The sequence below is a fragment of the Mesoplodon densirostris genome, chromosome 13 (genome assembly GCF_025265405.1).
Source record: "Mesoplodon densirostris isolate mMesDen1 chromosome 13, mMesDen1 primary haplotype, whole genome shotgun sequence".
NCBI lineage: Eukaryota > Metazoa > Chordata > Mammalia > Artiodactyla > Ziphiidae > Mesoplodon > Mesoplodon densirostris.
The window spans coordinates 14,752,109-14,765,794 of record NC_082673.1 but is presented as its reverse complement, the minus strand read 5'-3'; the positions used below and the strand labels follow the sequence as shown (position 1 = coordinate 14,765,794).

At 43.2% G+C, this 13,686-nt stretch overlaps 1 protein-coding gene across 5 annotated transcripts in view; it reads right to left on the bottom strand.

Annotated features, from left to right (window-relative positions):
• The window catches only part of SULF1 (sulfatase 1), a 164,197-nt gene that overhangs the window by 32,494 nt on the left and 118,017 nt on the right, over positions 1 to 13,686 (bottom strand). For 4 of the 5 annotated variants that reach the window (XM_060115978.1, XM_060115974.1, XM_060115972.1 and 1 more), the window contains exons 8-12: positions 6,657 to 6,807; positions 5,534 to 5,709; positions 3,236 to 3,364; positions 2,902 to 2,958; positions 1,989 to 2,118 (exon numbers count right to left, since the gene is read on the bottom strand). In XM_060115978.1, coding sequence (XP_059971961.1) covers positions 1,989 to 2,118; positions 2,902 to 2,958; positions 3,236 to 3,364; positions 5,534 to 5,709; positions 6,657 to 6,807 — 643 coding nt within the window. The remainder of the gene's footprint in view (positions 1 to 1,988; positions 2,119 to 2,901; positions 2,959 to 3,235; positions 3,365 to 5,533; positions 5,710 to 6,656; positions 6,808 to 13,686) is intronic. The other variant, XM_060115975.1, reaches the window with a different exon arrangement.

Here is a 13,686-nt window from a genome sequence, read left to right as displayed (position 1 = left end):
GGACATACATTAAAATTTCAGTGCAAGCAATTTGGACAGGTTTGCAAAAACTGTATACTGAAAGGTAGGCCATGTATCTTCTTCTCAAAGGGTTATAAGTCTCGCCACTTAAAGGGCTGAAATAGTAACAAGATCACCAATGTGCATGAGATATATTTAACACTGAACATTTCCAACTCCTGAATAGAAGTAAAATTAGTCTATTGAGGCTGGCTCATAAAAATCATTTTAGAGCTACAAAACAATTCTGAGATTTTAATCATAATAATACTTAGAGCTTCCATAAGAAGGATTTGAAGACTTCAAATTGTAATATAATGAATAGGTCTAAGCTTCTCCACTAAGCACTTGAAAACTGACTTACCAGAGTGCCATGAAGGCCTGGTTTTATCCCTTCCTTCAAGAGCCCTCCCTCCTCACCTTTTCCCACTTCAAAGGGATTCCTGTGTATGAAAAGGCATGAGGAAATTCAGAGCGTATGAGGGTCAAGTAGTTCATTATGAACATCTATTCAATACGCTGGATGCCGTATAAATAGAGTATAATGAGTGAGGCCATTTTCATAATAACGGGGCTATTTATTTCATGTGTCTGATACCTTGGACTGGTGTTGGCTAGTTGTGTGGTTATTTAGAGGTCAGATAAATTAAAAAAAAAAAAAGACTCACAGAAGAATTGAACTTCTCTTCACCTTGTTAATGAAATTTACCTTGGAAAGCAGCAAGAGGCCGAAGTTTTAGCATCAGAAAACTTACGGATCCCCGGATTGTAAAATGAGGATGTCTATGCCTTCTTCACTCAACGGATGTGAAGATTAAATTGAGCTAATGTGCATAAAACTCTGGGTGCGGTGTCTTGCATAAGGCAAATCCTCGATAAATGTTATTTTTCTCTTTCCTCCAATTTTGTTCTAAATTGCTATGACTTCGGCAGAAATTCAGTCCCTCTCATCATGACATAGTGTATTTCTCCCAGCTAGCATAGATTTCCATCAAGAGTGCTTAAAATAACTTGTGTGCCTATGTTCTCACTTTCCTTAAAAACAGATCTGTGTTAATTCATCACACGGTAATTCTTTAGTTCTTATTGGTAATAGTTGGTGTTCTGGGTAGCCCTGAACTCTCTGGTAGTATTTCAATTAATGAAGAGGATTCATTCTAATGAAATATTTGATGTCAGAAATTGTGTGAGCACAGGTAGAAACAATAATCAAACAGAATATGGTTTCCCTCTTCATTCTTCAACCTTGGTCACAGACTCTGTCCGCCTCTCTGGGTTAGATGACATCTGATCTTAGCATGGGGTGACCCAATCTCTTGGGGGTGATTCACTGTCCAGAGGCTCAGCATCTACCCAAGATCTCTTTTTTTAAAATTAATTTTTATTGGAGTATAGTTGCTTTGCAATGTTGTGTTAGATTCTGCTGTGCAGCAAAGTGAGTCAGCTATACGTACACATATATCCCCTCTTTTTTGGATTTCCTTCCCATTTAGGTCACCACAGAGTACTGAGTAGAGTTCCCTGTGCTCTACAGCAGGCTCTCACTAGTTAGCTATTTTATACATAGTCATCTACCCAAGATCTTGATTAAGCTGCCTCTCCACCCTTTCTGATGACCAGTTAGGAGGGGCCCCAGGGACGGAGCTTTCTCCTCAGATAGAACCAGTCTCTGATCTTTCTAACTGGACTATCCATTTCATATGTCTGATATCTTGAATGGATGCTGGCTAATTGGGTGGATATTTGGAAGTCTCTCTCTGAGAGCACCATCTTTTTTAGTTGGAGGAAGCCCAAGCAGTGATGAGGAGTCCCAGCTTGGACCAGTTAGACACTGCTTAGTCATAGGAAAGACGTCACAGTGAGCACTCCATGACGGCTATGGAGAAATTCTTTATACATAAATGTACATTATTTGACATGTTGAAAATATTTTACGTTAGAATTAGAGAAGCATGTGAGTCATGGTGCAGAAAAGCTGTGTCACTCACCTGCCCAGGTTGTTCACAGGCTGTCTGGTACCTGGCCTGCTGGCACAGTTCTTTGACCCTCTCATATTTGGGCAAGTGATTTGACTGCTGGATATTCTTGTTGGATTCTTCCTTCTTACGTAGTAATTTCCTTTGACAGAAAGGGAAAAGCTTCTTCTGTGAGAAGGGATCTGAAATGACCTTCACTGAGATCTGCCTGTTCTTTTTCCTTCCCTGTCACATGACTCCACATTCTCCAGGCAGCAAGAAATTGATATCAAGGGTAAAACCACAGGAACCCCACATTTCACGAGTCCTTTGCAAAAAATCACAAGCTGGGAACTATGAGGACGAGAGGTCAGGGGAGGAAGAGTCATTTCCTCCAAAATCATTCATTTCAAAACTCTGGGCAGAAACGTTTAGCTTTCCAGGCTCAAAGTTCTTTTTTTGGCTAAAAAGCAATGATAGAAATGCTTTTCTCCCGCTCAGTGTAAGTATGGAGGAAAACAAAGACACTGGGCATTATAAATCAAAAGGGCAAACCCAGAAGCGACTCAGGAACAGTTACAATCTCATATATTTGTCTAGTCAAAACTAGTAAAGGCACATAAGGAAAAGAAGGAGAAGGGTGTCAGGCAGAAGATGGGAAAGAAGGTTGAGAAAGCCAACTGACTGGTCCAATTAGGAAGTGAGGTGGAGAAATGCAACTGTCAATCCATAGCCCTGTATGGGCTGTGGTCCCATCTTTGCAATTCTGATGCAACAATCATTACTCTGCTGGCCAGGGAAGGATGAGTCGCAAACATTCAGTCTTATGACTAAGTTTATGAAATCTGCATGCTTAGTAAACCAAAATAAGGGGAAAAACATTCCCAGCAGGGAGAGCTGCCCACTAGGACTGGTGCCCAGAAGCACCCCAGGAACCAATCATTACCCTCTTTCCACGAGGAATGTATCACGCCAAATTTTGGTCCTCTTGTTTGTTCGAAACCTGAAAGCAAAATAATAACATTTACTGTTGGCATTTGGACGTTTTTCCAAACGGATCTGTGCTAACAGTTTACTTAAAGCAACACCTCTCACTTCCCGCAGACCAGGACACCAGGACTGCATCTCCATTAATACGCTCTTCACAAACAGCCAAGAAAGTCTCAGCTCTGGGTGAGCCTCAGGTGCAAAGGGTATTTTGCCTCTACTTCTGCCAGCTGCTGCCCAGCTCTGGGAGCCAATGTGCTCAGGGCTGGCTCAGGGGAAGAAAACGGACGCACCTGTTACCTGGCTTTTCCTGGTCCAGGAGTTTGAGGACAGACTTGCCATCTATGTCAGGAGGTGCGTCGAGCCCAGCAATGTCCAGGATGGTAGGGGCCAGGTCAATGTTTAGAACAATCTGTGGGACTCTGCAAAGGGACAGATGGTCACGCCCCAGACCCAGCACCAGTGCAGGGTGCCACCAGGGCTGTTTTCTCCATCCCAGGACTCCCTGGCCTTCACTGCTTCTCATCTGGTCCCCAAGGGATGGTGGCTGCATCTGGGAGGTGCCTGAGTGGTCAGCAACCACGGCCGAGGGAAAGATGAACTGGCTGTCACAGGGCTGGAGAGATGCCTGCATCCCTCAACTCTGGCCACACTGCCAGACACACTGTGGCCTGATATTTGGTTTTTGTAAGCTGTGTATTTTCTTCTGAAACCCGATAGTCCACCACTCCTCTGTTGAACTAGGGCTTCGAAATCAACCTTCTGAAAAAGGACACAAGTTTTTTTTTTTTTTTTTTTTTTTTCCTTTTTGCGGTATGCGGGCCTCTCACTGTTGTGGCCTCTCCCGTTGCGGAGCACAGGCTCCGGATGCGCAGGCCCAGCGGCCATGGCTCACGGGCCCAGCCGCTCCGCGGCATATGGGATCCTCCCAGACCGGGGCACGAACCCGTATCCCCTGCATCGGCAGGCGGACTCTCAACCACTGCGCCACCAGGGAGGCCCGGACACAAGGTTTTTATACTTGAATTCAATCCACGCCACCTAGTCTTGCAAACATAAAGCCTTCTCACTCTAGATCTGATGCTTCCCCAGGGGTTTCCAATGATCTGGAGAGACAGGATGACATTCTCCAAAGAAGCCCTTCTTACTGCCAACCCCTCCTCCCCAGGATGCAGTGGAATGCAGCAGCGGACGAGTCTCGTAGATGAGACTCAGAATATCTGGGATCTGGGCCCCAAGGCTGCCACCTCCACGATCGGGGACTCTGAGAGAGGCACGTACCCTGTCTGTGGAGCGTCTTCATTGTGAAATCAGGGGTCCAGGCTGGATGGTCTTTAAGGATCATTCCAGCTTTTGAATTCTACTTGCACTCTTTTCTTTCACTTTTTCCATAATTGTTTCATGTATATGATCTCATTTTACACAAAACATTTCTTTAATGATTAAAAACACATTTATTTAAGTGGCTGAGTTTCCTCCATTTGAATATTGCCTATTGCTTCCATAATAATATCAGAAGTTTTTCACAGATGCTTTTTAACAGGCAGCACCTGCTATATCTCTGCTAACAGTTACACAAGACATTTTGATCCGTACGGCATATGAAACCCATTTTACGATGGGAATATCTAGATACAAAGGCATGCAGAGACTTGTTTAAGGTGACAGAAAGGGAATTCCAGTCCTTCAGGCTTCTTTTCTTAAAATTTATTTAAACTTTATTTAAAGTTCTTAAAATTTAATTTTCTTTAAAAAATTCTTTAGTAATAATTAAAAAATAAAAAACAAGGGTTTCCCTGGTGGCGCAGTGGTTGAGAGTCCGCCTGCCAATGCAGGGGACGTGGGTTCATGCCCCGGTCCGGGAAGATCCCACATGCCGCAGAGCGGCTGGGCCCGTGAGCCATGGCCGCTGGGCCTGTGCGTCCTGAGCCTGTGCTCTGCAACGGGAGAGGCCACAACAGTGGGAGGCCCGCGTACCGCAAAAAAAAAAAAAAAAGAAAAGTAAAAAAAATAAAAAATAAAAAAAACAAGAGGAAGGACTGGTTATTATTATTATTTTTTGCGGTACGCGGGGCTCTTACTGTTGTGGCCTCTCCCGTTGCAGAGCACAGGCTCCGGACGCGCAGGCTCAGTGGCCCAGCCGCTCTGCGGCATGTGGGATCTTCCCAGACCGGGGCACGAACCCGTGTCCCCTGCATCAGCAGGCGGACTCTCAACCACTGTGCCACCAGGGAAGCCCCAGGACTGGTTATTTTTAAAAAAAGATTCAATGAAGGTAAGGATGATGTTCCTAAAGATCACATTCTGTGTCTGTGCGCACGGCCTCATGCATTCTGGTAAATTTGAGAGAATTAAGCACTGATACAATTATTTTTCCTTTCTCTTGAAAGAGTATATTTTAGTTAATTTAACATGAGGCAGAAGTGGGGGAGGGGTGGAGCAGGGAGGAGGTTTTTGTCTTCTGAATTACCAACCTACATGCACCCTTTTTGTTTAGATGAAAGGAAACCAGAGCCTGAGATTGGTAATTGAATTATCTCAGACGTACACGAGCTATGACAGCTGAATGTTGGAAACAGAGAAATACGTACATCGATCCTGGTTCTACACTTGGACCACGAATAAAGAAAGGCACACGGATATCAAAGTCATATGGCATGGATTTCCCCTTGACCAGTCCAAACTGCCCAATATGGTAACCGTGGTCGGCCGTGTAGATGATGTAAGTGTTCTCCAGCTCCCCCGTTTCCACAAGCATATTATACAGCTGAAACACAGCACAGACACCAGTCAGAAGCAATTGTGATGGCGTAAGATGACAACAGTGCTGCCATGATTTCACCCAAACCTTTTTTCCATTATTTTTAGAAGGCAAGATTTGCTTTAATAAGGCCGACAAACATGTACATTACCCACATTTTCCAGTTGCCTGCAATCCTGGAGGGAAAAAGTCTAATAACACAGTTGATTTTGTATAATATGTAACTTCTGTGAGTCTGGTACGTTCTATTTAAAGGTATTGTTTGCCTATTTGGAAAAAAAAAAACCCACAAAACAACCTCCACCACCAAACTTTAAGGTTTTACCTTGAAAAATCCATTTAAAAGCAAATTTGACTATCATCACTCATATCTAGTTATCAAGGGTTAAAAACAGGCTACTTCTGAGCCTGATCCAGCTAGATCCAGCCTTCAGGCATGTCTTGTTTGGCTTATGTTTTAAAATTCAGGAAATTTCAAATAAAATTTTTGTGTTTCTGGCTTCTTTTAGAAGTCAGAGGACTTGATACTGGATCCACATTCTTACACAACAAAAATTAGTTGAAGTTGAGTAGTTGCTCCTTGCTTTAGATGGGGGCACTTAGTTTCAAGTTCACCACAAGCCCCACCATTCCCTATTGCCTTATACTGGATCTGATTTAGCTATTTACATTATTTGCTTAATTCCTGAAGGTATTTGCGGCTATAGCCCTTGATTTATGATGTCTTGATTTGCATCTCCTCTTTGCTGCGGGCTCCACAAGAACCAAGCATGGAGAGGTAATAGAAAGGGGACGAGACAAGGAAGCAATGATAAATTAACTGAATACACACACACTCTCTCTCTTAAAATGAAAAACAACAACAACAACTACAAAAACAGGATTGGCAAGAATGGGTCTACATAAGGGGAGCTGGACCAAAACCTGTCACTGAGGCAAGTTCGTGTGCTTACCCTTTCCACAGAATCATCCACTGACATCAAAGTCTGAAGCCGTTTGCGATGAAGAACGTTTGTAAATTCCATGTGGATGGGCAGCATGGGTCCCGTGTACTGCATTATCCAGTGTTTGTCCATATTTGGTGCATAGTTATAACTAGGAGTTCTGCAAATATCCAGAAAGGAGTCTTACTATATATGCTTTTTAGCCATTTAGAGACATATCTCGTTAAAGGCCGTGAAATAACAATTTAGGAAAGATAATTTAGACACTGCTAAAGTATTTTTTTCTCCCATACATCTCTCTGCGTTTATATAGAGATCTGAAGTCTGCACCACCCCAAACAGCACAAGTCCTCTGAAGGTATATGGATTCAAACTTATAAGACCAAGACTGGCAGCTAAAAATCGAATTAGTGCAAGATCCTTTGGGTCCTTTGACTAAAATGTGTAAAAACACGTCAACATGATTGTGGTCATGTTACAAATCTACAGATAAAACTCAGTAATGTAGAAGGGAATGTTCTCATGCTGATATTAACTCGAAAAGTTTTATTGCTAATTAGGCTATGAGGTATAGTCACTAATATGTTACGTGCAATGATGAGGAATCAAAATTTCAATACATTTTCTTCTCTTGAATTTACTAGGGTATTTTATGGATTACTTACATATCTAGTCTCTATGAATTTTTCTCATTCCTAACCCTGTATATAGATACCATTAATTTAATTGGATTTGCTGGAATTATAACCAAGTCTACGGCAATATACATGCTTACCAATAGAGCTATTCATTATAGACAAATCAATACAGGTGCAGGGCATAATTTTTTGTTAACTATAGGGAAGTGGGTTCTGTTGTTCTAGCACAGGTGGTTCAAGCCTATATTTGATCTCTTGCAGAGATCCAAGAGGTGTCCATCCTTTCCTCTGGGGCCGCACAAAGCACATCACCTTCTCTTTGAAGTATTCCCCAACTCCCCGGACCAGTAGATGTTGCTACCTCACACTCCCAAAGAACATATCCATGCTAGAACAATTCTCACAATGAGAAATGTTTGTGTTTCATTTGACCTCCCCGCCAGACTATAATGTACTTGAACCTTTTCCTTAGCTGATAAGCATATAAGCGTTGTTTAATATTAAAAACTTAGTATTTACCACGTGTCAGGTATCGTGCTAAGTGTTTTATTCACATCGACTCATTTAATTAGCTCAGCTCTTCTGGGATATAGGTTTATCATTCCTACTTTACAGCCGAGAAAACTAAGGCTTCGCAAAGATAAATAACTTTCTCAGGTTAATAAAATTAGCGGGTAATAGAACCAGGACTTGGTTCCAAAGCCCATTCGCTTTAAAAAAATGAAAAGAAAGTAGAATGAGGGGGGTTTCCTGCATCTGAGATTCCTCTTCATATGAACCACAACTGTGCAAATAGCCCATCTCACAGAATAAGCAACAGTCTATGGTTGATCGAGAAATGTGATTACCAGTCTCTGTTCTGGGGAGGATCCTATCAGTGAAAGATGGTGGATAATGACGACTGAAGGTGACCCTGTGGCATCATTTATTATAAAACTGGAGAAACAATCAGTCACTGTGAGCCTGGTGAGTCCAGAAGCCTCGACCGTGTTCCAGTGGTTCCGTCATGGGGGGAATTTCGCATGGGGGAACTTGGAGTTTCTGAGATGCATGATTGTACACAGGGGCGTTTCCATGAACACAGGGCTCTATAAATGCCACCTGTGACTATCCATTTTCTTCTGCCAGTGGATTTGCAGCGCCTCTCTTTTAATATTTGAAAATGCTGTTTTGGTACCATTGGTCTTGCTGGTGTAAAAAGTTACCCCGATGATCTGTAAGGATGCGGGTTAACCAGCAGAAATGCCACAGCTCAAATGCCAATATAACACAGAGCACAGGAGACACTGTCCCTAAAAGTGTACAAGTTACACTCAGAAGTGTAAGTTAACTCCCCTTTAAGGAGACAGATGTGTAGGGTGGGAAAAGCACTTGCAGCTCGATTTGCTCACCTGTAAATGGGGATAAGAGCATCTCTAATAAAAAGTTGTTTTGAGGAACAACAAATCTGCCTGTCTATCTATCTATCTATCTATCTATCTATCTATCTATCTATCTATTATCTATCTCTATCTATCTGTCATCCATCTCTATCCCCTCTATCTATATTTATCTCTATCTATCTATCTATCTATCTATCATCTATCACTTTAAAGTGCCCAGAACAGAAGATGTACCTGAGTTTCCTACATGAGCCAAAAAAAAATGTATTCTATATAAGGATATGGGTTGAAAAAAATCTCATGGCATTAAAAAACACACTTTCAGATATCACTTGCCATTCTTTGTAAGAGAAACTTGCAACATTAACTTCCGTCTCCTTACCAAGTAGACACCTCAGGAGCCAAATGGTCCCATTTTTGGCCTGAAAGCATTCTTCATATCTAAAATTGCACCATGGGCCAAATCAGACTCTTGTATCTCAGGGGCCTGGGCAGTAGGAAGGGACTTAAGCCCATGTTTCTTATTCTTCACGCAGTGTGTCGCCTTACAAACAGGATTAGATTAAGAGACAGAAGAGGAGGTGGAGAGAGGGAGCTTCTAAATTCCGGCGCAAAGAGATTTTCACCCATGGGGGTAGTTTGAGGTCAGAGAAAGAGAGCAAGTTGGTCATGAAAGGTCCCTCACCACTTACTGATATGTGCCCTGAAAAACAATATGGCTATAAAAGATTACATGGGGTTTCTTCATAATACCTCACACTCTTCTCTAACTGCCCTTGATGTTGGTTTGCCTTAATTTTAAAATAAATCTAGTCGATTTTTTTTAAACCACAAAAACTCAACACACAAAAAAATTACAATAGGGAACCGAAAGGCAGGCTCACAGCGGGCCAATCATGTCCTCCACCGTTTACCTTCAAGTGCTTGGCAGGGTTCCATCCACCTCGCTTTGAGGACCAGGGAAGGTTGCAGCAAATTACAAGCCTCAAATTGGACTCCCGGATTTACAGAATGACATATGTTCAATCTGGCTTATATTAAAAGGGAGAGTTCAGGTCCGCTGTCAAAGCTGTCCTTCCCCCATCCCCTGTTTTTCTTAATTTCTGGATGTGGGAGATGACCACCCCCCCCACCCCCCGCCCTGCTCTGGGGATGAGATCCCAGGTGGGATCTCAGCAGCGGAGGAGGGGGGATAAGCATTTGCCTTTTAAAGGAAGACAGGCTGCCACTGCTTCCCACAGAACAGCAGCTGTTCAGGGACCTGCAGGTGGAAGGTTGGGGGTCTCTGGGACTGACAGTGTTGTTGAAAAGTGATCTTTTGCCAAAGACCTGTGGTTGCCTCCTGCTGGGGTTTGCCAAATTCCTGGAAGATGCAGCCTTCTGTACCCCAGGGATAATGAAGGCTTGCCGCCCTAAGAATTGATTTACAATTATTCAGACAGAGCCTGGAGCTGTTGGCCGGCACACGAGCCACAGAGAAGCAAGTAACTGTTTGAGGGAACAGTGGAAAACCACATATCCAATTGTTCCCGAATGTTTTGGAATCAGACCTGAATTCTCATCCCAGTCCTGTTATTTACTAGTGTGTGATCTAGAGCAACTTTTTTCTCTAGACCTCTGTTTCCTCATCTCTATAACGGGAGCAAGGATTTCAAAGAGTTCTCGTGAGGCTTCGAAGAGGTGTCAGTGACTCCAGAGGACACATGCTGTGACTACATCATACCCACACTTACAGGTAGCTGGGAGAGAGCTTATCACATCACAGCTCACCTGCTTGCTGTGGCAGCCCGGAGAAGGCAGGGCATCTTACTCCCACTTTACAAATGAGATAGTAAAGCGTATGGAGGTGGCCCTGAAAGGACATACTGAGACCCCTGTTCCCTCCATGATGTAACACTGAACTGCCGTCCCCAACAAGCACCTCAAAATCCCCATCATTAAAAGCACTGATCCATACATTTCTTCCTATAAAAAGTAAGTCCTGAAATCATTAGCCTTCATCCTGATTTAAAATATTAGCTGCGGGCTTCCCTGGTGGCGCAGTGGTTAAGAATCCGCCTGCCAATGCAGGGGACACGGGTTCGAGCCCTGGTCCGGGAAGATCCCACATGCCACAGAGCAACTAAGCCCGTGTGCCACAACTACTGAGCCTGCGCTCTACCGCCCGCGAGCTACAACTACTGAGCCTGCATGCCATAACTACTGAAGCCCACACGCCTAGAGCCCGTGCTCCACAACAAGAGAAGCCACCACGATGAGTAACCCGCGCACTGCAACGAAGAGTAGCCCCCGCTCGCCGCAACTAAAGAAAGCCCACGGGCAGCAACGAAGACCCAATGCAGCCAAAAATAAATACATAAAAAATAAATAAAATAAAATATTAGCTGCTTCTGTTTCCCATTCAGACGCCTCCCACCAGCTGCTGTGTGTCTATGTTTGTTGCAAATACAGAATCAAGTCTGACCCTCCAGGGCACACTAGAGGCATCCTCAAAAAGGTAGATAACACTGGCTGTTTGCTTGAAAATGGACAGGACAAAGGACCCATTTGTCGTTTTTGAGTTTCTGTTGCTTCCTTTTAAAAAAAAACTCAAAAAACGAAAATCTGTCAGAGTTACAGTCACTTGTGCCTGGTCTGTTGTTTGTTCAGATACATGTTTGGCTCACAACTGTGCTCTCCAGACCTCCTACCTTTCAGGAAGGCACCTGTAACCCTCAACAGATTATTCCGATACTTAAACACGTGAGCTTTGCCCAGCAAGGCTTCCCTGCACATTGCTTTTCTCTAGTCATTGTTTGTCTGGAGTTATTGCTCAGTGTACGAGTTCGCAGATCGCTCAGACTACTGGCCTTGTACGTTCAACCTTTGCCATCCATGCCAATTCTCCCTGGGCTTTGGTTTTCTTGCTAGTATTGCTTATTGACATAACAGGGATAAGAATTCTGAAAATCAATCATGTCCCCTTTCTATTTGAAAGTGGGTGGTTGTTTAGAGAGAATAATTCTTACTAGCACAGAAATAGTTTCAAGAAATGCATGTGTCATATATTAAACCCATTTGCGGGGAGATGCAAAGAACTTAGCAGTTCATTTGTACCACTGATGGTCTTTGCTGTCACCCCAGAGAAAATAAATATATTTCGAGCGTTTTGTATTTGAACATGTGTTTTCTTCATTTGCTATTTAGTCTCATACGACAACAAAAATCCTAACTCTTAATACCCTTATTGGTAGCAGGATCATCATTCACTGAGAAATAGGTCTCGATTCCCAGAATAAGTTAGTTGTACAGATTTAAGACGCACACACTCAAAGCATTAAATTGGAAATTCTAGACTTAATCTTCCAGGCCACACCATCTCAGCTTTCACTAAAATTAAACTTATTTAGTTTAATTGACTTCTTGGAGATCTTCCCCATTTGAGTTCAAATGTCTTTACGTGGGTAATATTTGAACACATGCAGGATAATACCAAATGATCTTGATTATAGATATATCATAAAACTTTAAAATAAAAAGGCATATCATAAAACTAATTTAAAGAGTCTTCCAATGATGCTGCAAACTCCAATTCTAATTGTGCAAAGACGTACATAGGGAACTCTTCTCCTATTAATTGTGACTGTGATGGGTACTGAACAAGCCCGGTGTAGGGTCCAAGAGAGTCGAGTTTGGGCTCCAGTTTTGTCCCTATCTACTTATGTGACCTGGGCAAAGCTATTTGGGTCTTTTTTTAAAAAAAAATAAACTTTGGGTATTCATTTTTTTAATCTAAAAATTTATGGGATTATACTACCTCTAGGTACCCATTTAATTTATAAAACTGATTGTTCAACTATTTTCATATGAGTTAAAATCGTGTCTTAATGTCAGCTAGTTGGTGGGCTTAATATGTTTACTCATTTGCTAAACAAAAATGTGTTGTACAACTAGAGCAACAGGAGCTGTGCTCACCAGACAACGAGAGGTAGAGAGGGACCGCTGGGTCCTGCCTTTGGGAAAGAGCGACCTTGCCTGGCAGCAGAGCACCATTCACGTGATACTGAGTGTGAATACGGCCCCTGGACTTGTGCGATTGCACTTCGGGGATCTGGGTCAGCAGCCAGTGCAATGGGATATGTAGTAAACAGAGAGAGAAGAAGAGAGTGGGAATATAGGAGAGGGAGCAATGAATTCTGCCCTAATCACAAATGTTTATGGGGGATTTAAAACTCTCTCATCTTCGAAAGCATATCCTTTTATGTATCTGTGGAAGAAATGAGGGAGACCGTGCAAATTCTTTTTAAGGCAAGACATTTCTTTCCGACTTTAGATACCAAAGGTGTTTCGAAAACCGTTCTGAGGCTTACACAGACGTAGCTTTCCCTTGGACAGCCATGTCCATCCCAAACTCCACTGTCAGAACAATTCCTGCAACTTAGTGGATGTGGATTGTTCTACTGAAATTTTAGATTTCACATGAACCTCTGTGTGTGTGTGCATGTGTGTGTGTGTGTGTGTGTGTGTGTGTGTGTACAGTCATACACATTTCATTTCCAGGGACGGAAAGAAAGAACTGTTGAATTGGAACAAAAAAAAATTTTTAAGTTCATAGATGCATAGTTGGTAGGAAAGTATTCAGGGAGTCTGAGCTCCTCATAGAATCATCTGGAAGATAAACGGAATCCCCTTTCTCTTTTTTTTTTTTTCTTTTTGCGGTATGCGGGCCTCTCACTGTTGTGGCGTCTCCCGTTGCGGAGCACAGGCTCCGGACGCGCAGGCCCAGCGGCCATGGCTCACGGGCCCAGCCGCTCCGCGGCATATGGGATCCTCCCAGACCCGGGCACGAACCCGTATCCCCTGCATCGGCAGGCGGACTCTCAACCACTGCGCCACCAGGGAGGCCCCGGAATCCCCTTTCTCATAAAGGCTTTTGTCCACAGGTGCATATTATCACATCACTGAGGCCAGGAGAGAAAAGCGATGCCGAGTGAGGATGAAGCTATAGCATTACTGCGAGGATACGGGGGAGAGAATTTA